Source organism: Syngnathus typhle, linkage group LG14 (genome assembly GCF_033458585.1).
Source record: "Syngnathus typhle isolate RoL2023-S1 ecotype Sweden linkage group LG14, RoL_Styp_1.0, whole genome shotgun sequence".
Classification (NCBI taxonomy): Eukaryota; Metazoa; Chordata; class Actinopteri; order Syngnathiformes; family Syngnathidae; genus Syngnathus; species Syngnathus typhle.
This window is the reverse complement of record NC_083751.1, coordinates 5668050-5695296: the sequence shown is the minus strand read 5'-3', so window position 1 is coordinate 5695296 and position 27247 is coordinate 5668050. Positions and strand designations below refer to the sequence as shown.

At 42.0% G+C, this 27247-nt stretch overlaps 1 protein-coding gene across 1 annotated transcript in view; it reads right to left on the bottom strand.

Moving 5' to 3' along the window:
- agbl4 (AGBL carboxypeptidase 4) overlaps positions 1-27247 on the bottom strand; it is a 162447-nt gene that overhangs the window by 63325 nt on the left and 71875 nt on the right. The window contains exon 5 of the mRNA XM_061297509.1: positions 11820-12036. Within this exon, the coding sequence (XP_061153493.1) occupies positions 11820-12036 (217 nt within the window). The remainder of the gene's footprint in view (positions 1-11819; positions 12037-27247) is intronic.

Below are 27247 nucleotides of genomic sequence, written 5' to 3'. Positions count from 1 at the left end.
TTCAATTCGGAACAGTTGTCTCCCATAATAACCTATTCAGAGGGGGTGAACTGGAATCCTATTCATAGCCCCCCATTAGCGAACGTCCTCATCCGGGAAAGTGCATTCGGGCACCGTGAATCAACCTGAAAGGAATTGAATTGTTTGGTGCCGCTGTCTTTCATACGGCCGGTAAATACATCTCTCTCGTTCATAACAATTTGCGGCTCTGTATTTGGCAATCAAAAAAAAAAAAAAAGGCTACATTTGCGGGAGATATGAGAGCTGTTCTTTTGAGAGAGCTGATTACAGCGGACGGCATCTGCGTGGAGCACACAGCAGCCCGTCTCATCAGAATACCTAATATTCCAATGGAGGGGCCCTAAGTACCTGGCAAACCCAAGCAGATAGATAACAAAGAGCCTATTAAATAACAGACAGAGTGGCGTCGGTGCTGGGTGGGTAGGGGGGGTCGGGAATTAGTCTTTTAGCTCATCACACACTCGGAGATGAGATAGCCCAGAGTTCTAATTAAAATTCTCATCGCCATGGAAGGTGGTAATTTTGATCTGAGGAAGAGTGGTAAGTTTAATGTGGAAAGGTCGTGCAAGACAAACTGACCCTTTCGCTCACTCTCGGAGCTCGCTCGATTCAAATCAATGCTATCTGTCCAACCTGGGAGCTGCTCCTTGCCCTTGGTTTGCCCTCAAATTCATGAGGGAGATACCTTCTTTTACAAAACAGCCCGCGGAGATAAAATAAAGCAACACAAAGAAATGGGAACACAAGCAGATGTGCTCACATCACATTCAATGCAATCTTTTCCTCCTTATGGCCTCCTTTGCTCCTTAACTAAAACGAATCTTTGACGTCTATAGCGGTCAATGGTAGTGAATGACCTAAAAAAAAAAAATCTCCAAAACATCACGTTTTCATAACCATAGATTTGTACATTGTATAAATGTGATTTGTTTCGTTTCGGTGTGAATCCACATATTGACAATGGCCATGGCAACAAATAATTCAAAAGTCCCAAACCCACCTGTCGAATCTAATCAAGTTTTGATGAATTAAGGGCAGAAAAAGTACATTCAGACATTTGTATCGCTGCCAAATCCCACCAGAACCGTTTAATCTGTGATTTAATGCATAATTATAATCAATTTTCTTCTCTTGGGTTCAGAAGAAACTTCAAAAGTGAATGAAATTAACCCTAAACTAAGCTCCACCCCGGATAAGCTTTCTCAGTCGCAAAGTTAAATGAAGTCTTCTTTTTTGATTGCACGCTGCGCACGTAAACAAGCTTCATTATGCAGAACAGTCTTTTTTTTTTTTACACATTACAATGAAAGGGGTTGTCGGAAGGGAGGTCAAACTGTAATTACACGTGCTCTCTCAAATTGCTCCTTTTGTTTTGCGACTCATGTTTACCGTGGTGCTTTTATTTATCTTGCCATCTATAATAGTCATTGCTCCTGCGTTCCCACTCTCTTGCATTACCCCCTCTTTTCTCTGTCCTTTTTTTTTTTCCAGCTCATTACCCCAAAACAATTATACGCTAGTCAAAAAGCCTCTCAGTGGCAGCCTGCTGCTTCTCGCCGCCGCTGGCTAAAATAAAAAAGCACTTGGTGCCGAGGCGAGACGATGGATCGCCGTGTCAAGACCAAAGTTATCATCACCTTGCTTGATTTATATTTCTGCAGTGTGCGTGTGTGTTTTTTTTTTCCTTTCCCAAATACACTTTGCAAACACACACAGAAAGTTTTCTCACATGAGGATGTTAGCGGCTCAACTGTATGACTGTCAAGTTTTTCAAAACGCTGTGTTATCGGAGAGCTCATCGAGTGTGTAAAACATGTGTCGTGGATATAAAGCATAACGGTAAAAGACACACAGCGCTAACAATTCAAGCTGTTCGACTTGAGCATGGACAGTTTAGTCAGCCAGCCAGCCAGCCAGCCAGCCGAGAGCAGTCGGTGTCAGGAATGAGACAAGGCCATAATCCAATTCTGGATTTTACATGGCGTCATGCCTTTGCATTTGACAGCGTGATGGATGTGTATGTAAATGTGCTTTGAGGAAGGCTGTGAGCGGCAAGTTAAAGCAGACATTTAGGGCTGCCCTGTCAAAGATGAATACAAGAGAGGAAGGAGAGGAGTGAAGAGGAATGAATTCAAAACAAAGACAACTATTGATCCATGAAAGAAAGAAGATGGACACCAGAAGAGGCTCGGACAAGACGTCAGCTACCTCTTGAGCATCGTTCTGAATTCATCGGGAGGCACTTTGACAGCTTGACAAAAGGCCGACCATAAGGGGGATCGCTATCCGACATGTTTCAAAACGCAAAAGGTTACTTGGATTTTTAAGTAGCCTTCCTATTGTCCTTCTTCACCCTTGATCTCACTTTTCCCTACGCCGCTCTGTAATTTAATAGAGACGAAAATTCTCCTGAAGACAATACGCTGTGTGTAAAAGTGCATAACCGCCGTAGCTTCTGCAAGACGCCAACCGTGAAATTTAGCAACTGACTGAAGTGGGGAATCTGCTCACCTGTTTCCACAGCAACCGAGAAAGAAAAATGGCGTTGGAAAAGAACCGTCTCATTGGGTCGAGATCTTTCTTTTAGAACTGAGTATGCAGGTCTGCATAAGTAGCACAAGTTATCCATTATCCAAAGCAGCAGACTGGATGCATTTATTTTCTGTCTTTTATGATGGACAGTTGTGTTGACGACGGTGACTCGGAAAGATGGCTCGGAGTCTATCGATTACTTTGAGCCATTTGACAAGTGACACTGAAAACTTTGGAAGTGAATAAATGAGCGCTGTCCAATTTGTGACACTTTGTGAGTAGCAGAATTTCGATTTTCTAAAAACTCACCCAAAAATACATATTTTGTATTTTTTTTTTTACACGCCACGCCCGTATTTGCAACAGTTTCGACAACAAGGCCCGCAATTTCCCGCAAGACTCGCTTACTCATTACAGTAACCTGATGCAGGTTTTACATCAGGGATCTTTCATTGAAATTCTGTCCATCACATTTTAATGACATATCAAAAGCATGAGGCAAACAAATGCAAACTGAACAAAAAATAAAAATTCTTGGAAATTGTTATTGAACCACAAAAATAGGGAAAATGGATTTATAATCACCATTAAATGTTTTTTTTTTTTTTAGAAAATTGCGAGGGAAAAACAGACATTGTGAAAACTCCCCCTGTGATTTTTGCTCTTCAATGGACAATGCGCTGTTCTGCTGAGGCTATGATGAAAAGCAGGCCACATTTCTTTCAGTGAGCCTGAGACCTGCTCAAGACAATCAAGCAACTGAACAGAGGCACTAAATCATAATATAAAGGTGCACAGGTGTCCAGATGAAGAGGCATGGGGGCTTATAAGAGACACGAAGATACCGGCATCCATCTCGCTCACACAACCCAAGTAAAAAAAAATCAAAAAAGAATACAAAGAAAGATACTTTGTCCATATTGGGAGTGGAAGAAAAAAGATGAGTTCGGAATGAGCGAGCAAGGTGGGTCCATGTTTGGGAAGGCGTGGGAAGATCAGCCGCTTGGCTGGACCAGTTTGTTATCGGCGCTCTCCAGGACCCCGTCGGTTGTGCCGAGCTGCTGGTCTGAGTCAGAGGGGCTGAGCCGGAGGGAGGTTTGAAGAGTCGGAACCCGAACTTAATCATTCAGGGGGAAGGCCAATGAACGTGGAGAGAGTAGAGAAAGAAATTCCACATGAGGAAAGAGGGAAAAGTGGCAAGAAAAATGAACAGTAAAGCGTTCATAGCCGAGCAGAGTCCACTTGAAGGGGGACAAAGAAGAAGTGGATGCTGAGAGCTCGTAGCATGGAGTGAGGTCAAGGATTCATTGTCATGTGGCCCGCTTCATTGACAATTCCCATGAGCGAGTCGCGCGCTGAGGTCAGCGACTCAAAGCGAGGAGACGGCCGCGGCACGTCCGCAATCATTTCCTTTAACCGTCACCTGTCTGTCAACCTTGGCTCCGGGCTTCATGCAGCTTATCACTCGGCATATTGACTCCAGTCAATCTTCTCCGTCTAAGATTGACAAATAAGTCTTGTACTGATCATGCAACACTTTGGGTCTTGTTGACTATAAATTTTTGCACAAGGCACAGTTTTCAGCGATAAAACATTCAACTAGTTTTATGTTTTGGTAGTTTTAAAGCGGAGACTATCTATGTGCAGCATGAGTACCAAGTGATGATCGACGTCTATTCTCGTCAATGGCAGTGAAGGAGTTAAATGATGTGTTTCAAAAAAAAAAAAAAAATCATAAATCAATCCCGTTCTCAGCTATTTGGATTGGATTAGAGAAAGTGAGAAGGTCTTGTTGTTTTGCAAGTAACTTTGGACAACTTTGGCACATAGCAGATACGTATTCTGACTTTCTAGGGGGGAGAATGGCGTGCAGTCATGTAGAAAGAGAATGCTGTTAGTGGTGTTATTAACAGGCTCCTGTGTTTTCCTCTTCTCAGCTGAGATATTCAGAGCATGGCGTCCTCAAGATAGAAAAAGACAGACGGACGCTCCACGCTAGCCTTCTTGCTTAGAAATATGTTTTTTGCCCATTTAAAACAAATTAGGTTTCCCTCAAAGAGAATTTCAAGCATGGCTGCTTTTTGGGGGAGAGGGAGGGGGGCAGCAACTCTCTTTTCATTAATTTTCATTCTTTCCCCCTGAACAAATGATCTACTGTATAGCTCGCTCTGCATTCCTCTCCTTGTCATTTTCCCCCCTCTCTTGTTTTCTCCCTCCCACCCTTGCCACCTTCCTCTCGCTCGCTGGTAAATTTGGGCCAGGCAATGGAAAGCAATTACACTGTCAGATAGGTGTATTCTGATTTATTAAAAGCCTTGAATGCTATCTGTTTGCTTCTCCTCTTTGTTTCCCCCGAGGGACACGAGAAGCTCGGCGACGCCCAAATGAGATGGAGTGAGCGCTCCCACCTCGGCGCTCCCTCCTCGGCATCATCTAGCGAACGGGCGGAGTAAATATCCAGTGGCAGAAGAGGACGGATCGACGACGGGAACAGCTGCGAGGTTGGCAATAGAAAAACCTCTGGAGGCCTAAAGGTGCGGGACACGCAGAAAGAGTCTGCTGACTGCAGCACAAAGCTCACTCGGAGACGTAATCTTTCTTCTGTCCAATTTTTGTCTTTGCCAACTATCCATCACTCACCAAATTGCTCTGAGATTGATAGTCTGGAGAGTTTTGCAGGTTATCCTACAAAAAGTATGAAACCTCACAAGAAAAATTGGAAAAAAATATATTCAAACATGTACTTAATATATAGTTTTTTTTTTAACATCATACTAAAGTCTTCGATAAAACAAGGCAAGGAATGTTGTCTTGATTATGCAGTTCATTGTGTAAATTATTTATTTTATTTTTATTATTTATTTTATTATATTTTAAGATGATAGTTTATTGTGTTAATTATTTATTTGATTATTTTATTATTTTAAGATTTACACAAAAAGTACACAACCGGGTTCATTCGATTTCAATAAACTGCAAACGGTCCTATTTATTTATGTCAACTAATTTTATGTTGTTGTCGTAGGAACCGAACCCCCATAAAATCGAGAACACCCGGTATGACACGCCATAACTACGAAAAAAATACAACTTGGTTCAACCTTGACAGAGGTCCGCTCCCGTCGCGCTATTAGCTTCTCGTCCTTCTCGCGTCAAGACAAACAGAGGGAGAAATTGCGCGAAGCCATTAAGGTGCGAATAGATTGCAATTCCCTGAATAAATATTATCTCGGAGCGAATCATCCAAAATCTGTATGCTTTGGCGCCAACATTATAATAAGGGTCAACAAGGGGTCAGCACGCCATCATATCGAGAGAACTTCACCTGTGACACTTTAATCTATTCATCTCAGCAAATTCCTCCGCATGCCATTGACCCGCTCCTTGGACACCTGCAAAGTTTAACACACCGCAGGCATCCGCGTTCCCGCCCTGTGGCGTCAAAGCACATATTTTACAAGCGTGATTAATGCACTCCCCAGCTACTCCTGATCCTCACCTCCTCTCCCTCATTACGCCGCTTTTCATCGCCAGAGGAACGGGTAGGGAGAGAGATGCCACTGCGGTGATGCGTAATAAAGCCTCGGGAATCCAGAAGGGGATCCAGCGGTTGCAGATAAGCGGCCGGGCTACGTCCCGCCGATAGTAAACCTGCTTATCTGCCGCTACGATGAATCATCCTTCTTAGTTGTCCGTCTGGGCCGAAAACAACTCAAAAGTTTTGATGTTTTTTTTTTTTTTTTTACTCCCTATAGATCACAGCAATAAACAAAACGAGAGGTCGGCATCTGAGAAGCGTGTGATAGAATAAAGGCCAGTCACTAATGAAGCAAAATAGCATAAAACAAATGGCTGCCAAGAAACCGGTAATGATGCTACATTCTGTCGCCGAGGCGCTGGAGGCAGTGATAAACATATTATGAGATGATAAAGAGGGCTGTTTTTTTTATTTTTTATTTATTAAATCCAAATACCTGCTATATGCTGCAGAACAACCCCGGGCAAAGAGACAGCACTGTGCTTAAAAAACTGAAAGGAAAAATATTAATGTTAATGTTAGGAAACAGAACGCGGGGTGGAATTAAATTCGGAGCCGCTGATTAAATAAAGACGCCTTGGCTGTTTTTGCCTGTTTGATTTTTTTAAGCCACGGCATTTGTGAACTGTCAGACGTTTGAAAGAGCAAAAAAAAAAAACTCTCGATGAGTTTTCTTGAGTAGCACCAGCTTGCTTATGTTTATTTGAATGCTAGCTAACAAAGCGAAGAAACCGCCCCGTATTTGGGCCATTCAACATCTCACATCTGTACCTCTCGGCAAAGACATCTGTCTGCATATGAATGAATAGAAAATATCAATTTGCTTCTTTTAACTTTTTCCCCCCCTCCCCATTTCCAATTCCCTTTGCATCCAGCCACCATGCACTTTCTGCTCACTGGCACAATACAAAGAGGATGTTCACATCAATCAAGTGGTCTAACGAGGCAGTCATCACCTCATCCACATGATAAATAGCTGATTGGCTATTCAGGCGCTGGCCTTTGTAGGAGGCCGCCAGCTGGAGGGCTCTCGTCATTGCAAACCAATCACCGAGCCATTCACTGAAGAGAGCGCGCCGTGTCAAGATCTCGGCTTTTGGAGAACGCCGCCATTAATTATTTACGGTTATTAAAACGGGCAATTTGTCACAGTCAACGCTGCCATGTTACATCTTGGGTCCTTGGAGATGTGACTTCATTGGTTTTTCCGAGTGAAGTCTGACGCGTGTGACTTGAGGACGGTTGCTCCATCGTTGAAACCAGGGGGTGGGCAAATATTTCTGATCAAGGGACATGAGTTTTCAAATGAGCGTATGAGTACGAATTATGTGTAGATTAGAGAAAAAAACGTGTTTATTTTAATAATAAAATAATAGTTTATTCTTAATTTGAAACGTTTTGACTGATCATTAATATTTTATGTGAGGAAGTAAAAATAAACGTAGGAAGTCTAGATTTGACAGTTTTTTGGATAATATAGGTTGGTTTCACCAAAAATACCAGTTTCTCACTTCAAAGTAGAGAAAACAAGTTTTTGTAACTGTCAATTTTGACACTTTTTGTTCCATATAACCTCAAGCAAGAACACAACAATAACAAAGAGCTTTTGATGACAAAATAATTTCTTTACAAATATACAACTACAAGATGCGCAACACTGACCAAAGCTAAACCTCAGGGCCATCTTTTTTTTTTCCTCAACATGGCGTTCCTCATTCACTGAGCCGACAAAAAGCAAAACAAAACTGAGCTTTACTCAACCACCCTCCCTACCCAATCTTTCAATTCACCGAGTTAGCAGAACTGAAAGGATGTGTCACCAAGCCAACCCATGCTTGTAAGGTCTCATCTCATCTCTGAATGTCTGGAAGAAAGCGTCTCAAACGCTTGTAGCACTTTTTTTGGTGTGTGCGAGTGTCTCCATTCTTTGTCCGCTTACCTCCAATGTGGCCGTTGACCTTCTCTTCTCTCCATGGGTGGAGAGGCTATTGATTGGATCTTGGCACATGGTGTACAAACACAGTGATAAGGGGGCGAGAGAGGCAACCAGGCAGACATGGCCGCAGTGCCCACTCCACTCCTCGCCCTCCACATAAACACACACACACACACACACACACACACACAAAAAAAGCCTCTTCTTGAGAATCCACTCCCAGTGAGCACACACCCAGACATGCTAGCTACCCAAACGTCGATAGTAGACAGGATTAGGAATTAAATTCAATCATGAGTGTCTAAGTGATGTTAAGTTACTGTGGCTGACACTGACCCTTAGCAGCCATTTACGTGAGACTGTTTCAGCGGATAAAAATACACCGCCATTGAAATGGATCATTATAAAGCTCCAAAATTACATCACTAATATGACGCAATACCTTTTTGTTCACAGTATTTCAAAAATATATACATGAACGCATTTTTTTTTTCCTTCCCCTGGCATAATCAGACATTGTAATTTGTCTCAGTCACTGCAAAAATCACATTGTGCATGCTAAATTAATCTATTTGTATATACAGTACTACTGGACCGTTGAAAATGAACTCCTCGCTTGGTAGAACAATCAGCTTTCACATCTGCTTCTGAGAGCAATCACGTTTTTTTAACCCATTTTTGCACAAGCAAACCATAGTAAATCAAGCCCATAGTGTCAGAATAGCATTCACACTTATATTCACACTGCGACTGAGTGGGAACTAAAAGTCAGTCCGGAAAGTGGACCACTCGACCATCAGTGACCTCGAGTAAAACTCCGAAGGGAAAATATGACATCCATGCATGTTTTTACTTGGCTTGCATGTGGATTTCAGATCACACAACCTTAAGAGTGTGGCTCGACCTCCCCCACCCGGAGGTCTCTCATCTACACTCCCTTTCCATCAGGTCTATAGGTAAAGTCTTCACGGTGTCAGAGGTGACTAATAGCGTCACAGCCCTGCCCTTCCCTTCCCATCGGGCAGCAGAGACTGCTTGGAGCTCTCAGGCAGCCACTTTTTACAGGAGCTAATAAAAAAAAAAAGAAAGTCTACTGGCAAGGGGGGCAAACAAAGTGCCTTCAGTCTCTGTCTGGAGATAAGAAAATACTTTGAATAAAACGGCAGCATCCTTTTAGTGTTTTTTGTTCGTATTTGAACAGGTCCGATGTGTGCTTCTGTAGACGTCAGCGCCTCAGGGGAGGAAAGAGGGTGGCTCAGATATTGTCATGGCGATCTACAAAAGGGAATGCTGAGAGAGATGGGGACCAGAGGTGCAGAGGAAGAGAGAAAAAAAATCCCCTGAGAGTATATGAACCTCCTTCAATGTTTTATCTTTATGTCTGGTGTGTGCAAGTTGGTGTAAGTGTTTCAACACCAAGTTATAGCTACAACAGTGGATTGGTTGACACCATGTTGTGTTGACAAAATATTTGAATTGTACAGAGAGGCCATTTGACAAATTTTTTTTAATTAATTTTTTTAAGGGACGAGAAAATATTCAGAATTTTCCAAACTCAGACTACTGTCATAGCGTTAGCCTATAGCTTCCACTAGCTAATGACACGTTGTTATCTTTAGACCGCAATCATCAATTATTATTTTTCGAGATGGGAAAAAATTCAGATTTTTCCAAACTCAGAATAGTGTTGCCCTAAAGAGTTGTACTAGCATTAGCATATAGCTTTCCCTAGCTAATGACACGTTGCTATCTTTAGACAGCAAACTACCTGACTCAACAGCGCCTCTGCTGGTTCCAGTTAAGTAGTGTCCGCAATTTGATATTTCATAAAAAAAAAAAATATCAATGCCAACTCTTTCAACGTAACTCATTATCTCTGAAAAAATTGATGGACTATTGTGACAGGAAGATGATTCAAGCGGCAAGTGGATTTCAAAGACGTTCCTCATAGTCATGCGGGAATTAAACAATTCCACCCACAATAGAAGACTCATCGGAATGTTCATGGCCGACGGTCGCAGTCTGAATTTTACTGGCGTGCTTGGCGGAGATGTCGCGTTATATCTGTATATGAACGTTCAGGCTTTACTGGGTCATAAAGCTTCGACGCTACAATCAATCAGCGTTTTTGTTGCTCGGTTCGTGTGAAGAAAATCCATCAAAGATTGGGCAAATTCATCCAGACTTGGCAAATTCTTGTGTGTCTCGTTATAGGAATGGCCTTTGTTGTCTCAATTGGAAAGATAAAAATGGGGAGAAAGTGAAAGCGAATCAATAATTGCCAGGCGGACTTGAAAATTGTATTCAAATGCTGCTGCTGCTGCTTTGCCCTTTGGATTCATCCCAAGCTTTTCTCAATCTCTCAATTAACAACCTCACTGAAGTCTTTTCGGGCGGTATGTTCCAAAACACATTATTCAGCTTGACAATATAAAAGTACCTGCCTTATGAGACGGATCGAGAGCAGCAGGTATATAAACAACACTATCCGAGCAGATTTGCTTCATAGGAATACATTACAAGGAAACAAATGAGTCAGTAGCCAAGAAGAATGTCGCCACAAATGGCCCTGGCTCTTATTTGCATCCTCGCAAGATAAGTGCAGCCATTGGAAGGTGAACGCGTCCCTGCAAACCAAATAAAAAGAAATAAAAACATGTCTTTTTACAGTTTGATGTCACTAGAGAGCTTCCCTCATCCCGACCTGTTGTGAGTGTTTGGTGTGGCATTAGATAGGGAGAGCGATCGGGGAGGTCCGGGAAAAGATGGGAGGACTGCTGCTGGTGGAGGGGTAAAAAGCGACACAGTAGACAGAAAGAGATATGAGGGGGCCGGGCTGGGCTGTCTGCCACCCAGGCCCGGAGAACATAAAGAGAAAAATACGGCCATAAAAGCTCTCTATGACTATGAATACTAATACTGAGCCAAACCAAGCGTGTCTGTCCTTCTTCTCTCACCCTCTGTCTCACTCAGAGAAACGACATGGCTTTCAAACAGGAAGCGGAGGGAGCCTTGGTGTTAAAAAAAAAAAGATTTCAAATGTTTTAATTAGTGGGAAACCCATTGATTTTCTTCTGATAATTCAAAAAAATTCTCTGTTTATTCTTTTTAATTGTCTGAGCCAAATGACTGGAACACTCAGATAAAACTCCCCTTTAAAAAAAGTTCCCCACATCTATTTTTAGCCTCTGGTGTTAACCTACCCACATTTTTCCAGGTCTCTCTAGCAAATAAGCGTGAACTATACCATCATCATTAACCATCTCCATGTTATGATTTCAAAATTTCCACAGCCTTATCTCAATTTTATGGTCAGGTGCACCTTACAATGGACGTACTTTCATAACCCCCCCCCCCCCCCCCCCACTCCCGTGAAGCTTTTTCCTTGACAAATGTTAGCAGGACACAAGCAAAAGTCGTAATCTCTCAAGCATTTCTAATGAGTTTTTCTCCTACAATTATTTGATAAGAGCAGACGAGACTGGAGGCGACACACATGATACACTCGCTGCTGCAGAAGTGAGAGCTCTATGCATGACACATCCAGTCACACACACTCGTGCACAAACACACGACTGGGGGCTTATAACCTAGCGAGCAACATTGGTAATGATAACATGAGAGGCTGACGTTATGACCGCCGAGCGCACCCAAACTACCAATCTGGCGCTTTTAACTCCCAGCGCACACACATGCACACACACACACTCCACCCAAACGTTGACCTCCCTGCTGCAGCGCTAGCATGCGATAAACACCACAAACACTTCGTTCCCTCACTTGTCGACTCACCACGCTGAGTCCCAGCTGCTCCCTCCGCAGGTAGGGAAGGTTCCTGCGCTCCAGGTTGGCGAGGTAGTGCTGCAATCTGGAGTAGGTGTAAGGGTAGCAGTAGGCAAACTGGTAAACGTCGTCCTCTCGGTCGAAGCAGAAGGCAAACGACATGACATAATTGCGCCGGTGGTCCGGGCAGCGGTAGTAGTAGACATTTTTGGCTGGAAGCCTCTGCCTGAAAAAAATCAAATTGAAATTAATACAAGTCCAACCAAGGAGCTGTTCTTAACTATATTTAAAAAAAATCAACAAAGGGCTGATTATAAAAAAAAAAAAAGTTATATCATAAATGCCATCAGCAGTCGGCCTTCAGATTATCCGCGACTGTGTGGTGACATTCAAAGGCACAGTTTGATTTTTATCACTCCATCACATTTTCATCTGCGTGACAGAATTTGTTCAATTACAGATGTGGCAGAAGATTAACTTGACTTTTATGAATTGCTCGATAATGACGGAAGAAACAACGGAAATCGGCGAGTCTGGCTTGGATAAATTCGGATGCTGGTCCACCTCCCGGTCGTTGAATTTTTGGAAAAATTAATTCAAAATCATTCGGGGATTAGTCATAAAACTATTACAGCATTAACAAATTTTTTTTAAGTAACTTCTCAGTCCATTATATATTTTTATTTTCTCAAAACCTTCCCTGATAAGAGCACCAGTTTTTCAGTTGGCAGGGGCGTGGTGGCCATCAGGAAATTTTAGAACATTCCCGAACGGCCGGTCCATTCCAATACTGGTCAAACATCACAACCTGCTACTATTTTCCAGCAAGCGACCACACCTCATTTTCCGAGAATCGTATTCTCCTTCGTGACGACCTTCCGGAACTGCGAGATGCACGACGTGTCACCTATAGGCCAAATAAAGTGGACGGCTGCAGAATCAATGCGGGGCGGGTTGGTATCACTGCAGTGCGCACAACTTCTCTGCTTACGCGACATGTTTTGTGTTCACACCCTTCATCCATCTAACGTCTTCCACTCTCTCCATTTCCCACTCGCAAAGGGTGTAGCAGGCGATGCACGTGATTGCCTGCGCGTCCCATCCCACCTTGTCATTTTTACCGCTTTCCTCCAAATATCTGCAGCGCTGTCACTTTCCGAGGGTTCTGACGGTAAAAAGTCCGCCGCAAAAAGTCTCGCTAGGGGAGAAGAGGATAAAGGAGGACCAAGATGACTGATTGATGGGTTTGGGGTGTTTGGATCAGGAAGAAAGGTGGTATGAGGAGATAAGGAGAAGATAAAAGAGTGGGGAGATGGCAGATCCACCGTTGATATGCGGGAAGCGGGTTTAGCTGCGTGTATAGCGGCTGTGGGACGGAGGGCCGCCTGTAGTGAGCGAGCATTTCTGGCACGAGATGAGATGAAGATGCTATCGGGTTTGTGATAGGAACGGGGGGCCTGACAATCAACACGCAGGACAGACTGCTCAGCGCTAAATCTCTGAACCTCTCCTGTCTGACTCACAGCCCAGAGGAAGGAGGCAGGGGAGGAAAGACAGTTTGATGTGTTTGTTCAAGCACATAATGTATCAGAATAGGCGACAGATAAAAGCCACCTTTAGAGTTGGGCTCAGGTTGCCCCTGCTTAGTCTTCTAATCCCGCTCCGACTGTCAGAGGCAGTGACCATTTTCTGTTGAACAATCAACGGACTGCCGCGTGTCTACGCTTTTGGTATCATACTCAGTTCCTGCACCCGATACCCCAACGGGACATCAGTTATTTTGGAAGCCTTTGTTACATTTGACAGAACTGCACATAAAGAAACTAACAACGAAAAAAGGGATTGTGACAAAAAAGAAAGGAGAACGGATTTGCCTAGGAATGAGTGACTCTTTTTTGCAGAAAATAAATGTAGTTGGTAGCAAATTTTAATCAAATACCCCCCCAAAAATATAGTTATGTCATAAGTGCTACTTTATTTTTATTTTAAAATCAGTTTGGAGGAAAATGAATCTCATTTTGCACCTGTTTTCTTAAGAATCCCACAAGGTCAACGCCTTTTGAAAAACGTCGAAAAGCTGACAGAGATGTCAACCTCCCCCACGGGCCATGTTCGGTTAAATGTGATCAAAAGCCATTTCTTTACACATTTCTTTGCTTATACTAGGAATTACTCTCATATTCGACTTCGTCCGCTCAATGCAAAGCCGTGTGACCTTGCCGAAGACTGAAAAAGTCCTGACTATTGATTTTAATTACTGCGGCTTGTCATGGCATTATAGTTATAGGCCAGGGAAAAATGCTCTTTGACTTCATTTGGAAAGTGGTTGCCCGTAAGGCCTGCTTGAACAACGTGAGGAGCTGCACCAGCTTTAAATAACCACGGGCACAAACACAAATGGGAAAAAAAAAAAAGCTTGAGGAAAACACACACAGTCCCTCAGGTTTAATCTAAGCAGTGGCTGTTCCTTCCTGGCAGCTGGCAATTTGTTTTATCTAAATGGTACCTTCTCCCCTGCCCATCTCTAGACGTGGTACAGTGGCGTCGCTCCCAAACAGAATTATCACAATGTGGGATGAAGGCAAAGAAAAAATAAATAAAAAATAGAGACACTTTCCCTCCAGATGATAAGAAGCTCACACGTGATTTTACAATTCAGTGATTACACAAAATGCAAAGTAACACACTAATGTCAGCTAGTCAAGGTCATGAGATGAGTTAACTTCCAGAGTGGAAACAAAACAAGGAAAATAGTAAATAGTAGACCAAAGCAGACATAAATGTAAAAGGCAGAAGGTAATAATAATAATAATAATAATTCATTATATTTGTATAGCGCTTTTCAAGAACCCAAAGACGCTTAAAAGGTAGAGATCAGCTAAGCTAAAGAAGATAGCAGAAAAGAGTCCTGATAAAAAAAAAGTCATAAATGGGGTCCTCTTGGTAAAAGTAAGCTGAAATAGAAAACAAGCGCTGTCGAAAATGATGGATATAAAGATGCTCTGTCAAGTCTCAGGGGAGGTTATGGGGGGGGAAAAAAAGTACCACAAAGGGATGGATGAGATGTGAGGTGCTGTCAACTCAACAAAGTAACATGAAATTGCAGTCAACTTTACTGTGGCTACATGGGAATCTCCCGACTTGGTGAGAAGGAAACATCCATTTTGTGGAATATTTAAAAAAAACAAAACACACACAACACCTCAAAATATGATAATAATGAATTATTCTTTGCCACCAGCAGTTCCATAAAGTGACATGAAGTCCTGCTGTGCTAGCAAAACCATTTGCATTCTGTGGCGGAGGTGGTTGACAGTTCCATTAATAATAATAATTCCTCTGAGCGCATCCTTATTCGGATGTGCAACAAAAAACGACAGTGAGATTGATTTCGAAATAAATAAATAAGTAAAGAAATAAAAATACGTAAATAAATCATTTGCTGTGTACTTTCTGGCACACCTCACGCTGACATTGAGGCTACGGGAGCTTTGCTGAAACTATGGCAGAATATCTCATTCTTGAAAATAAAAGAATGTCGATGTTTTGTTTACCAATAAATGAAACTAGAAAAAAGCAGAGCGAAAATTCCGTTTTGAAAAAAGTCATACTACCAAATTAGTAACTGTGACTAACGGTTTGTTTGCTAACTTTGCTAAGGCTAGCTTGCTATTACTAGCGCTGCTATTTTATTGAAGCTGAATATGCGTTCTCTATGATTATTGATCATGACTTCGATAATTTCACGATCATTTTTAGACATACTTAAACGGTTTCTTGCCATGACTCCAAGTTTCAGAAAAATTGGCGGCGTAGTTTTGGCATGATCCTGCCATCGCACAAACTAACCAACTATCACGGGTGAAAATAATCCCTCATGCTTTTCTGCTTGGTGAATGTAATAAGACAACGTAGACGGCAGAGGATTTGACACAGCTGGCCTTTAGCTCGGAACTTCAGCTCCCGTATTGACGGTGCGGGCAGACGTCATGAAGTTTGAAGATGAAGGCTTATAAATTGGTAGCTTTCACACATGCGGCACCTTGTCTATATTTCAGAATCAATCAAGCGTAGAGGACACATCAGTCAGAGCTTCTCCGAGCACTCTAACAGACAAAGGCAACCGGGACCAAAATAGGACACACACACACGTGCATACACTTCTTTTATATTGTCCGCCTCGCTGTTGTCTCATCGAGCTTGTCAAACGTTTATCCCGTCAACAGTTAGGAAGGTTACCCGTTTTCAAATAAGCTTGTGCAGCTGTCCTGCAGATCCCCAGCAGCTCATTTGAGGCAAATAGTCAGTTTGGCAAACATTTCACACCCAATGACACATTTCTTTATTCCCCCGACGCAACTCCATCTATAACCGACGGGCCAACGTTTCTTGGCAAACGGAAACGAGGACAGATGTTAGCTTGGCTTATTCTTGTCAAACGTGGGCCCACGTCCTTGTTTTGTGTGTCGCCTAAGAAACAACTTCCCGGTAATCTCGCACATGTGTATGTTTATTCATGTGTGTGTAGTGTAGCCATGACGGGGTATCAATTCTCGAGGCGTCAGTCTTCTTTTTATATGCAAATTAGCATTTAGCTGTTAGCTAGTATATGTTACGTGGCAGGACGGTATATTTGTACGTCTACAATGTGACTGAAATAAATATCAGACATGTTTCAGAATGGAGAGCCAAAGTAAAAGTTTGCTTGATGCCAAACGTGCAGCGTTCGCGCTAATATTGATCATCGCCGACTCAATTAGTTAATGAATTTGTTCGACAAATCCCAAAGGCGGCAACGTCAACAGTGAACATTTGAAGTCATGTTGGCTGCCGTCGTATCACACCCACTAAGTTGCACCTGAGTCGGGAATATATGCGGCAGACATTAAATGAGCAGGGATTTCCATAAAACAGTGAGAGGAGTCGTAAATCTCCGATTTTCATCGAAATAAAACACTCAGGGGAGGACGCTAGTTTGTTGGGATGCCGCTGTATGTTAAATACCGAGTACATAACCGTGTCTGTTTATCCTAGTATGATGTGTTTTGTTTGCCCTTGTGCTTGGAAATTCATCTTCTCTGGTGACTCATTTCGTCATGTTGTTTTTCTCCCTCGAGTATTTTCTAGTTTTATGTCAGATTGAAGAAAGAGAAAAAAAAGTTATTCCATGGAATAAATCATCTGAAAAAGACTTTGGTGGGGGCGTTATGGAGTTAGATGTTGCAGTCATAACTGTCAAACTGTTGCGCACATTTTCTATCTTTTCATTTATTGAACGTATGCTTGCATTTGGAGACAGTTTTAAATTGACATGTTAGAGTTTTTAAGTTATTACATTACATCTATGGATGTAAATTCATTTTTGTCATTGAGTCAACATTGCAAAACACTATATGACATTTTGAAGTGAGCGTGAGCTAACAGGCTGAATCGGACTAATTTCTCAAAAGTGTGACAGTACCCATTTGTACCAAAAGGGGGCCTGCAGACGTGTTGCATCTAAAATGTCACTCTCCATTACATTTCTAATGCTAACAGCATGACGACAGCTCCGAAAAGATTTTGCAAAAACAAAACAAAAAAATAATTTTTCTGGTCATTTCGGAAACCGGCGAATTTCGCTTTATCGTCATTTTTACATTCACGTCACACCGGTCAGTGTCCAGCTCGCAACACACACATCCAATTCCATTGTCGGATTGTATTCTTGGCTGATGGATTGAAGCTAGTCATTTGGGCCTGACATAAACTACGAGCTCCTCTGTGTGTTGTGGGCCTCTGTGGCAATTAGCAGTAAGCAGATGATCACTGTGCCCTCGCCACTGTGGCGCCACCGGTCCCCCGTGGGCAACGAGGCAGGTGCACATTCATTTGAAATAATGGGGGGGGGGTGCGGGTACACATTAAACACACACATGTAGTCACGGAAAGAATATCGAATAGACGCTCCTATGTAATAAAGCAATGAGCGTTAAGCCCCTGCGGTAAACAACAGAAAGCGTCCGTCCATTAATTGTATGATGCAGCATTTCCCTGGGTGCAAGATTATACTCCCACCGCATTATCGGAGCGTGTGCGCAGGGGCGTGCGTGCGTGTGTAACGGCGGGCCCAACAGACAGCCTGGCGCCAATGAAGACTGCGTTATAAAAAAAAAGGATGTCTCAAGACAGTAGGGACTGAAAACAGGATGCAACATACACACACAACGGCAGGTTCTTTCTACCTGAGGAGTGTGTTCACATTGACGTGACAGTTGAGGTACAAGCAACTTTTGCAAGTCTGTCGAGTTATAGCGTGAGTGGAGGGGAGATACGCTCATGACCTCACCGTGTGTGACTCCCAAAGTGAGTCAGACGGCTGATGTCAGATTCTGAATCAAAATGGTTTATCCTCCTGAGCGTAGAAGTACTTCTGTTTGTGTGTGTGTGTTTGTGTGTGTGATGAGGTCATCCTCTCAGGCAGGCTTTGCGACATGCGGCACGCTCTGATGGCACCGAAATTCCGAACAGAGATGAGCTCACCTACTTCTGTTGTTGATGTTTATAAGAAATTCAAAAGCCAACAGGGGAGTTGTAATCCTTCGTCGAGTTGTTTACTTTTAAATGTAATTTTTTAATTTACTTAACTCTTTAAATTTATATATTTGCTCACTTGGCTGGAAGAGACGATTTTTTTTTAAGGGTTCATATTAAGTGAGTCTGACTTGTTCACGTTATTGAAATGGATGGCGTGTCATGTGCTCATTAGGGTTGGAGGTGTGCTGGCGACTCGAGGGGAGGCGGGGCGCAACCTGAACTGGTCGTCCGTCAATGGCAGGGTCCATTCGGACAAACAACCAATCATACTCACATTTAACTCAATGAACAAGTCTTAAATGACCTTAACATGCATGTTTTGGCAATGTGGGAGGAAGTGAGAGTTCTCTGAGAAAATTATGAGGTAGATGTGTTTAGTCTAGGTCTAGATAATTATTTTGATTAATAACTCGTCAAGTTTTACCTGAGTTAATTCTGTAAAATACTTTAGCGTATCATATTGTAGATTGTCACAAGACACAAGTTTTTAAAAAACAAAAGGCTCTTATCTTAAAAATCACATTTTCAAATGTAGATGGAATGAAGTCAAGTCAAGGCCAGTATTTAATAAGATAAGATAAAGATAAGTCACAAGCCTCGAAATTGCTGATTCGAATCTGACTCAAGTCAAGTCATGTGACTCAAGTCCCCCACCGTTGCTGTAAAATTGTTGAAGTTTTTACGATGGCAACAGTTTGACCCTGGATTGCCATTATTTCTTATGGAATAAATATTCTATCAAATATTTTTCCAAATCACTCCTCAAGATTTTAGTATGAGATCAGTCGGGTCATACCAACATGCTACCGAGATGGTCACTTGTAGCGTCATGATCACGCCCAGACTATTAGCCACAACAGCACTGACTGGCACGTTCTCTATTTCTCTGCTGCCAAGTTCACCTCCCTCATCACTCTCTACCCCGACCCCCCCCCCGTCCCGAGGCTCCTGCTTGTCTTGGCACAAATATGCTAGCCTGTCTCTGCACATTTCCCTTGGTACAATAGCAGCAGCTGGGGTCCTTGCTGCCCTGTCTACTTCTATACCCCCGGTAGATCAGTCACACGCACGTACAGTATACACAAACCGGTGTCACCCTGTGTGCCAGGGGTGGCGTCACACACGGGTGGGGACGGAAGGAGAAGGATGGAATGGATGAGTACTTGGCCTCTCAGACGGCCACATGCTGCCAATTAACTTCTTCGGCCACCGAGGGGTTAGTCTGGCATCGGCACGTGGGCTCCTCACACACAATCAGACAAACGTAAACAGACACACACACACACACATGCACTTGGTGGTAGCACGAGCAGTATCTTTCAGTGTGCAACAGGACAATCAGGGGAAGAACAAAGAGAGGATGGGATGTTCTGTGGCAATCCAAAAGGCCACTGGAACTGATCAATACTCCCTCTGTTTGACTTGTAAACAAAATAAAACAGAAACTCACAAAGAAAGAAAAGGTCACTGTGAAGTACTTTCCAAGTATCCAGCGCCAAATTCTGGGAGGTCGCTCACCCCATTATCCCTTTTTTTTTTAAATGCCTTTTCTTATTCTGTTCAGGGTCACATGGATCTATACAAAGGCAAAGACAGACTCGACCCTGGCTTGGTGTCTATTCCATTCCATATTTTGATTTTTGTTTACTGAAGGTTTAAAAATTTTCTCCTTTTTATCACAAATGATTACTGGAAATAATCATATATTTACAGTGTTTATTTTTGTGATGTTCTTTCCACCAAAATATAATTTTTTATCCCCCCCAAAACATTGATTTAAATTGCATTATTTATATTTATATTAACTTGGCTTTTCCCCAAAATGGAGAATTTTATGTGGTCGTTTCCTATAAAGAAATTTTCTGGCTTTTTTGTTCTTCTTGGCAAAGTTTCCAAATTTTTTTTGCATCCAAAACATTTTAAAAAAATACCTACATTTTTTTTTAAAAAAAAAATCCAGTTTTCTGTCTCCCCTAAATTACTTCATTGTAACTTGTCTTGGGAAAGTTTTTGAAAGTCTCCTAGAAGGAATGAACATCTTTCTTCCAAAACATTTTCGTCCTCATTCTGTGTAATAACCACATGGAGGTGAAGAGTGCTGTCTGACTTAGCTGTCCAAAATGTTCCATTGGTTTTCACTTGGTTTGAGATTTGCTCTCCCTGTGCGTGAGTGTGTGCGCATATGTCACATGTGTGTGTGGATGTGTGTGTGTATGTGCGTCAAGCCATGTTGGTGATTACACTAGACAGAAGGAATTACAGGCTATTACAGAGAAGAGCCTGTGGCAGCAACAGCCAGAGCCGCTGCCCTTAAAGGCTTATGGCACTCTTAATAAAAAAATAAATAAAAAAAAATAAAAAACAGAAGAAAAAAGAGCCAATCATTTCAATTGAAAAACACAACTGCCTGTTGTGTCAAACATAAATACAGAAAAGAATTATAAAAAGCAGACCATGTCATATGGTACTTATATTTTATCGTTTCATACGACAAAGTGTCGTGTGTTTGGAAGGAAATTATAGTGTGGAATAAAGGATTGTGTACACCATTTCAGGCTGGCAGCAACTAGATGATATTTTATGCATCCCATAAAAAAAAAAAAGCAAGAACCTTACATGTTTGTTCATACAAAGAATTTTTCCCACAGGACATCAACTAAGACAAAATGGAAATTGATTTGTGCCCACCCCAGAAAATAAGTAAGAAGTAAGTAAGCAAGTAAGTAAGTAAGTAAGTAAGTAAGTAAGTAAGTAAGTAAGTAAGTAAGTAAGCGAGTGAGTGAGTGAGTGAGTGAGTGAGTGAGTGAGTGAGTGAGTGAGTGAGTGAGTGAGTGAGTGAGTGAGTGAGCAAGTAGGTAAGTAAATAAATAAAAATAAATAAATAAATAAATAAATAAATAAATGTTACTGTATTGATGTAGGTAGGTAAGTAAAAAAAATAAAAAAAATAAAAAATACATGTGAATTCAATATATGTGAATTAACAATATACTACAGTGTGATTTTGTTGATTATTTTAGGTGATTCAATATATATGTTGAATTCACTTTTGTTTTATGTGCTAATTTGACAGTAAACTGGAAGTGATAACTAAACATCTTGAAGCAAGCACACACTTCCTTGTTTGGAGAACACGAACAATTTCAGATTCCATGATCATACATCTATAATTCTTCTCTTTAGTAGTGGTAACACAAAGACACCAAAGGAAAATCAGAGCACGCTGAGATGAAGATTTGCGCAACTTGGATACTATTTCAACGCGCGTGGCGACTGTAGACCTCCATGTTGGAAAGTTTCATCAAAGCTTCATTTCATGTTTGTCTTGTCTTTCACTTGGGAGTGTCTGCTGACAGAGGTGAATATCTTTTCAATCTTAAAGCTTTAAGTTCTCTGCAAGGTTAAATGGATCCGCCCTGGAATTAAATGGCTTTTTCCTTGGCTACGCTCCTTAAAGGTCAGTGGAAATTGTCCCTGTGGTTGCATAATCTTGCTTGGACTTTACAGAGAACATCAGTGGCCATAATATTAGGTACACCTGCAAAAACTAATGGGGTGGCGCCCCTATTTTTTGCTTTTTCGACGCTATTTCTGCTTTGGAAAAAAATGTGGCAAATGAATGAATTAGTTGGTATGTTGGTTAATCCATCTCACAAAGTATTCATTCAATCATTTTTATTTATTTTGATCAATTTTAATCACTGAGACAATTCTCATGGTAAGTTCAGACACATGCTCCTCAAAAAGTCTATGAAGTAACGTGGTGTGCCCCAAGGTTCAATTTTAGGCCCTTTTGTGTTTATATCTGCACCCTGTCATTAGGAGGCACACAATGAATCAATTGAAGTTTTAATCATCGGTCCTGAGGACCAGAAACTGATTGGAAAAAAAAGTTTCGGGAGCAAAATTAGACCTGGACTAACAATCAAATGGAAGCATGGAAAGCAGACCCATGTGCCATTTTGAAACAGAATGCGAGGTATCCTTGCAAGGCAATAGCCGATAATACATCATGTCAGCCCAAGTCATGCGTCTGCACACAGAATAATAATTGTCTTTTTGCGAATAAACAACCGACAATGGCGAAAGAGCAAGCGAGCCACAAATAAGACTAGTTGCTTCTCATTGTTATTGTTTATTGCTACAAAGCTGACAAGATGAATATTTTATTTCCTTCTCCAGGGAGCCATTCATTTCCTCCACCCCAAAATAACACACATACAGTGATACACACACACACACACACATAATTGATTTGTTTGTGATGTTACCAATCACTACTTTTAGAAAAAAATAACCACAGCCTCAAAAATTAAAGTGCCTTGGCATTCTGTCTCATTGACACGCACACGCACGCGGGCACACAGGTACACGCTCATCCATCAGTTGAGCCTCCTCCCTCGCTCTTGTGAGTGACAGATGACTTGTCACAGAGCTAAACGGGAGAATATTTTACTGCAGATTGAAAGAGGAGGAAAAAGGAGAGGGGGAAAGGGAAAAAAGAGAGAGAAATTGCTCCATTACGCTACAAAGGTAAATCATTCCGTGGGCTGGAGATCACAGGATGGCGGTGAAATTGACACACACACGCACACACCTAAGTGTCCACACGGGGACACATGATGAATCTTCTGCATCGCACTTTAGCTGCGGTGCGGACAAAAGTATTGGGACTTACCTACTTGTCCAATTGAACTCATTCACTGCCATTGACGGCTATAGACGTCAAAGATCCATTAAGACAGGAGTGTCGCAGGCCGCATCATCGTCATAGTTTGCTTCAAAGGGCCGTTAAAATTGTGAACCCAAATAAATGTATGATGTCTCATATTGTATATGTAGCATAGGCTACACAATAAACTGATGAATAACTAGTTTTCAAAAAGAAAAACTGTTCAAATATTTAAAAATAAAAAAATCTCATCAAATATTTAAAAATAAAAATTGTTTAAAAAAATGAATGGTAATAAAAATTGCTAACAATATCCCTATTTTTTCAAAAGACAATTAGAAATTTTGGAATAGACATGAATTCGATGCACAATTTGTCTTTGCGGGCCACCTAAAACGATGTGTTTTGACACCTGTGCTTTAAGAAAATATTCATTCTTTGGTCATAAAACTACAATTTGATTCAAACACACCTTTCAACTTGCACAAACTTACTAACAGATAAACCACCCACAAAAAAAAAAAAAAAAAAAATACAGCTTCTAAGCTACTTTCCCGTGAATCACACCAAGCAGTCAGATAATCCATGACATGTATGTGCCAGTCTTTTCGCTTACGTAGTGTGTACACACTCTAACGCACGTCGTCCCTGAGTTCAACCATGAGAAAAAATTGAGTTGCTGGATCAATGTTGGCCGGTGGTGATTAGCCTTAATTGAAGAAAAAGAGCTCTGGGAACAAAGAGGCACGATGACCTTTTCTCCGTCTGTGCTAATAAGACACATTCACATAATTCACATCTTGCCGAGCACCATTGTCAAAGCGCATCAAAGCTATGCAAATGGTTGTCACGGGGAGAAAAACAAGCCCTGCGGACGATTGACTATCCGTTGCCATGTTTATGCGAGCGAATGGCAATTTTCACTCTCTTGCCGTGCGCGTGTTGATTATTCTATCAGACAAAAGGAGGTCAGTGGCAGATGAAAAGATTGGCAGCATTGTGCTGCTGTGGAATGGAATGGTCTTATTCGCTTCTCTCTCTGCAAGTCCTGACTGAGTCAAATAGCACTTGTCAGCAGAGGGCTGTTTGGCCTGACATGAGATAAGAACGGACCAACTGGACAGTTATGTGCGAGTCCTCACTTCAGCCGCACGGAGTGAAGAAGACAGAAATGTACAGGTAGTGCACGGCCCCCGCGGGCGACGCTTTATCCTGGTAGAGCACAACGGGAGTCGACAGTAAACAGGAAGATGATTACCAACGTCGAAGATCTGCTTGTCTTGACGCACTCGTGCGAAATACACTCAGAATGAACCCGGGCTGCTGAAACGCGCTTACTCGGCAAGTTTTGTCATGTGGAAGCTCACAAAGACACAATGCCTTGCTGAAATTTTGCAATTCACACATTCAGTTGTTTCTGTCATCCATTCATTCGGTTTCTATTGAGCTTGCGTGTATTAGTGTCGCGGGTGAGCTGAGGTTTATCATCGTCTCTTCAGGGACCAAATTGTTATTAACTGTATTGTGAAAGGGGATGGAAGACGAGAAGTAGTAATGAATTGAAGAGCGTTGAACACACCATTTCTTCATTTTTGTGATTCAAATGTGAAATAATTGGGCAACCGGTGTAAAAAGCCCCGCCCCCAGTTGAATATAAAAAAGGGTGACTCCATTTGTAATTCCGGCATCTATTTGTAGGAAAATTTGTTGAAACCTAAAATGCAAAAAAAAAACCCGCTGTGAAACTTGACTATAGTTTTAAGTTGTAATATCAACAATCGCCACTAGATGGCTAACACATTTTAGTTGCGCTTACACTGCCCTACATTTTGCTACCAGGAAGCTCGAAATTATTCAAATACAAAGCTACTAAATGTTTGCGTACTAAAAATAGCTAATATAAAATCCAATGCAGTGTTTAGCGGTCAATTCGTCCTCTTAAAGTGCAATCAGCAAAACTCAGTCAAAATAACCTTCTGAAAAATGAAGGTGGCCAGTTCCAGATGTGACAATAGAAGGATGATTGTCAGCAGTTCCATGCTCCTCTGGGATTTCAGAGGAAGTTGCATGCGTAAAAAGGGCAGTGTGAAAAGTAGTAATATGATTAGGAGAAGCAAAGCCGCAGGGGTGAACGTCTGCGTTGCGGGCTGTCGTTCCCTGCTGGGCCGAGAGCTCCAAGCAATCATGCTGATGTCAGGAATCACGGCAGATGAAATATGGCCATTGATTATAAAAGGCGATGTGTGTCCTTGACTTGATTAAGAAATTATGTCCATATTGGGCCTATTCTTACATAAATCTTCACTGAAAATATGCGGGTTTGTTAAACAAACATTGGTTATTTCATTTGAAAATAATGCTAACCCGAAACATAAAAAGTGGTTCTGTGCTATTTTGCATTCTGTTGTTCAACGTTATTATTCCGCCCAATGGTCCAATAATACTCCATCACAAAGAATTATGCAAGACAACTTGGATGATTATTTTTTTCCTTTCCAAAGTGCACTTTTCTGGCAAGTTGCCCTGATTTGATAGATTCACCTAATTCATTTCAGAGGTTGATGAAATTTTTTTTTTCCTGCCTTGCCAAATGAACAAAGTAAGGAGATTTGAAGAGCGCCATGTTAAAAACTGACATCTCTGATTAGATTTACTGACACACAGGCGTTTGATTTAATGCACTAATGTGCCATGCTCTGCGTGGATCTCTGACCACACCCATCACAAGATGCACACGGAGAGCTCGACTCAATTCTTTTGTTCAGATTCTCTTGAAAAATAGTCTGACATGATGCCCACGTGATGCATCTCACTTTAGGTCGAGTCTCCGCATCTGTCGCGTGAATGAACGCACTCCATGTGCAAGAGCAGTCCTCTTGCATACAACTAGAAGCTTCCTTGCAAAAATTCTGAGATACATTCGATGTTCAATACTTGGCCGGTTTGGACAAAGAAGGAGTGCTGAGTGCTGTACGAGCCGAGCCCTCTGTGAGCCTAAAGAGAGCGACGTTGCTAAGAGAATGTTAAAAGACAAGACAGAAGCAGTTGTTGGCCTTTTACCTTTAATTTCCTTTAGGGGGACAAAAGAACAAGGCTGTAAAGTACAGCGTCTCTTACATCTAATAATGTCGCAAATGGTGCCCGGGAGAGACTTCAACAGCCAAAGGATAAAAAAAAAAGTTTGTTCCCCTAACAAGGCTGGTTTTACATTATGGCCTTCCTGCTACTTTGCTGGATCCATCCATCCATCCATCCATCCATCCATCCATCCATCCATCCATCCATCCATCCATCCATCCGTCCATCCGTCCGTCCGTCCGTCCGTCCGTCCGTCCGTCCGTCCACCCGTCCGTCCGTCCATCCATCCATCCATCCATCCATCCATCCATCCATCCATCCATCCATCCAGATTTCTGGGGTCATGGCTAAAACAGGGCTAAGTGACACATTTGTGAAATTCACCCACTACCCACTACTCTCCGAAAATGTCAATAAATATCTATCAACAATCCAACAATCAAATACAAACATCAATAAAAGTGCGCTTTAAATAAAACATATGTACTTACAAGCCAAGAAGAAAACATGCAAAGAAGCATCAATGCATGACCACCCACAGGGTGCACCCATAAATTTACATAACAAACAAATCACATAAATAAAACGTATTGATTAATGATATGTTGTGCAAGCACGCTTATTTATCAGGAGACTGTCTCGGCTTCACTCCAACATACACGCACGCATCTCCCCCACTGCATCTCTTTAACCTCACAATGGTCCAAGGCTCCTTCAAAACAAAACCCGTTGAAGGTAGCGACTCATTAGAAATGCACGAAGCAGAGGCTGAACTGATGAGATTCTCCAGAAATTGGTTCCTGATTTAATCAGATGGGCACCTTGTAGAAATAGAAAGCACTCATGCAAATTTAAACTGCCTTCCACCAGGTTAAAATCGACGCTGCATTTTCTCCCCCTGTTGTCTATTTGCCCCCCCCCTTCACCCGCTTCCCAGACTTTGAATTGAACACGCACACACACAGCGATTATCACCTAAGGTACGTACGCCTGCTTGCGGCTGTTCCCACAGGGAAGCAGGCTGTACAGCTTTCCCACTCTCATTTTTCATTGTCTGCTTATGATGCCCCATGTGTGCACTGACTTTCATTTAACCCCTCGCAACACATGC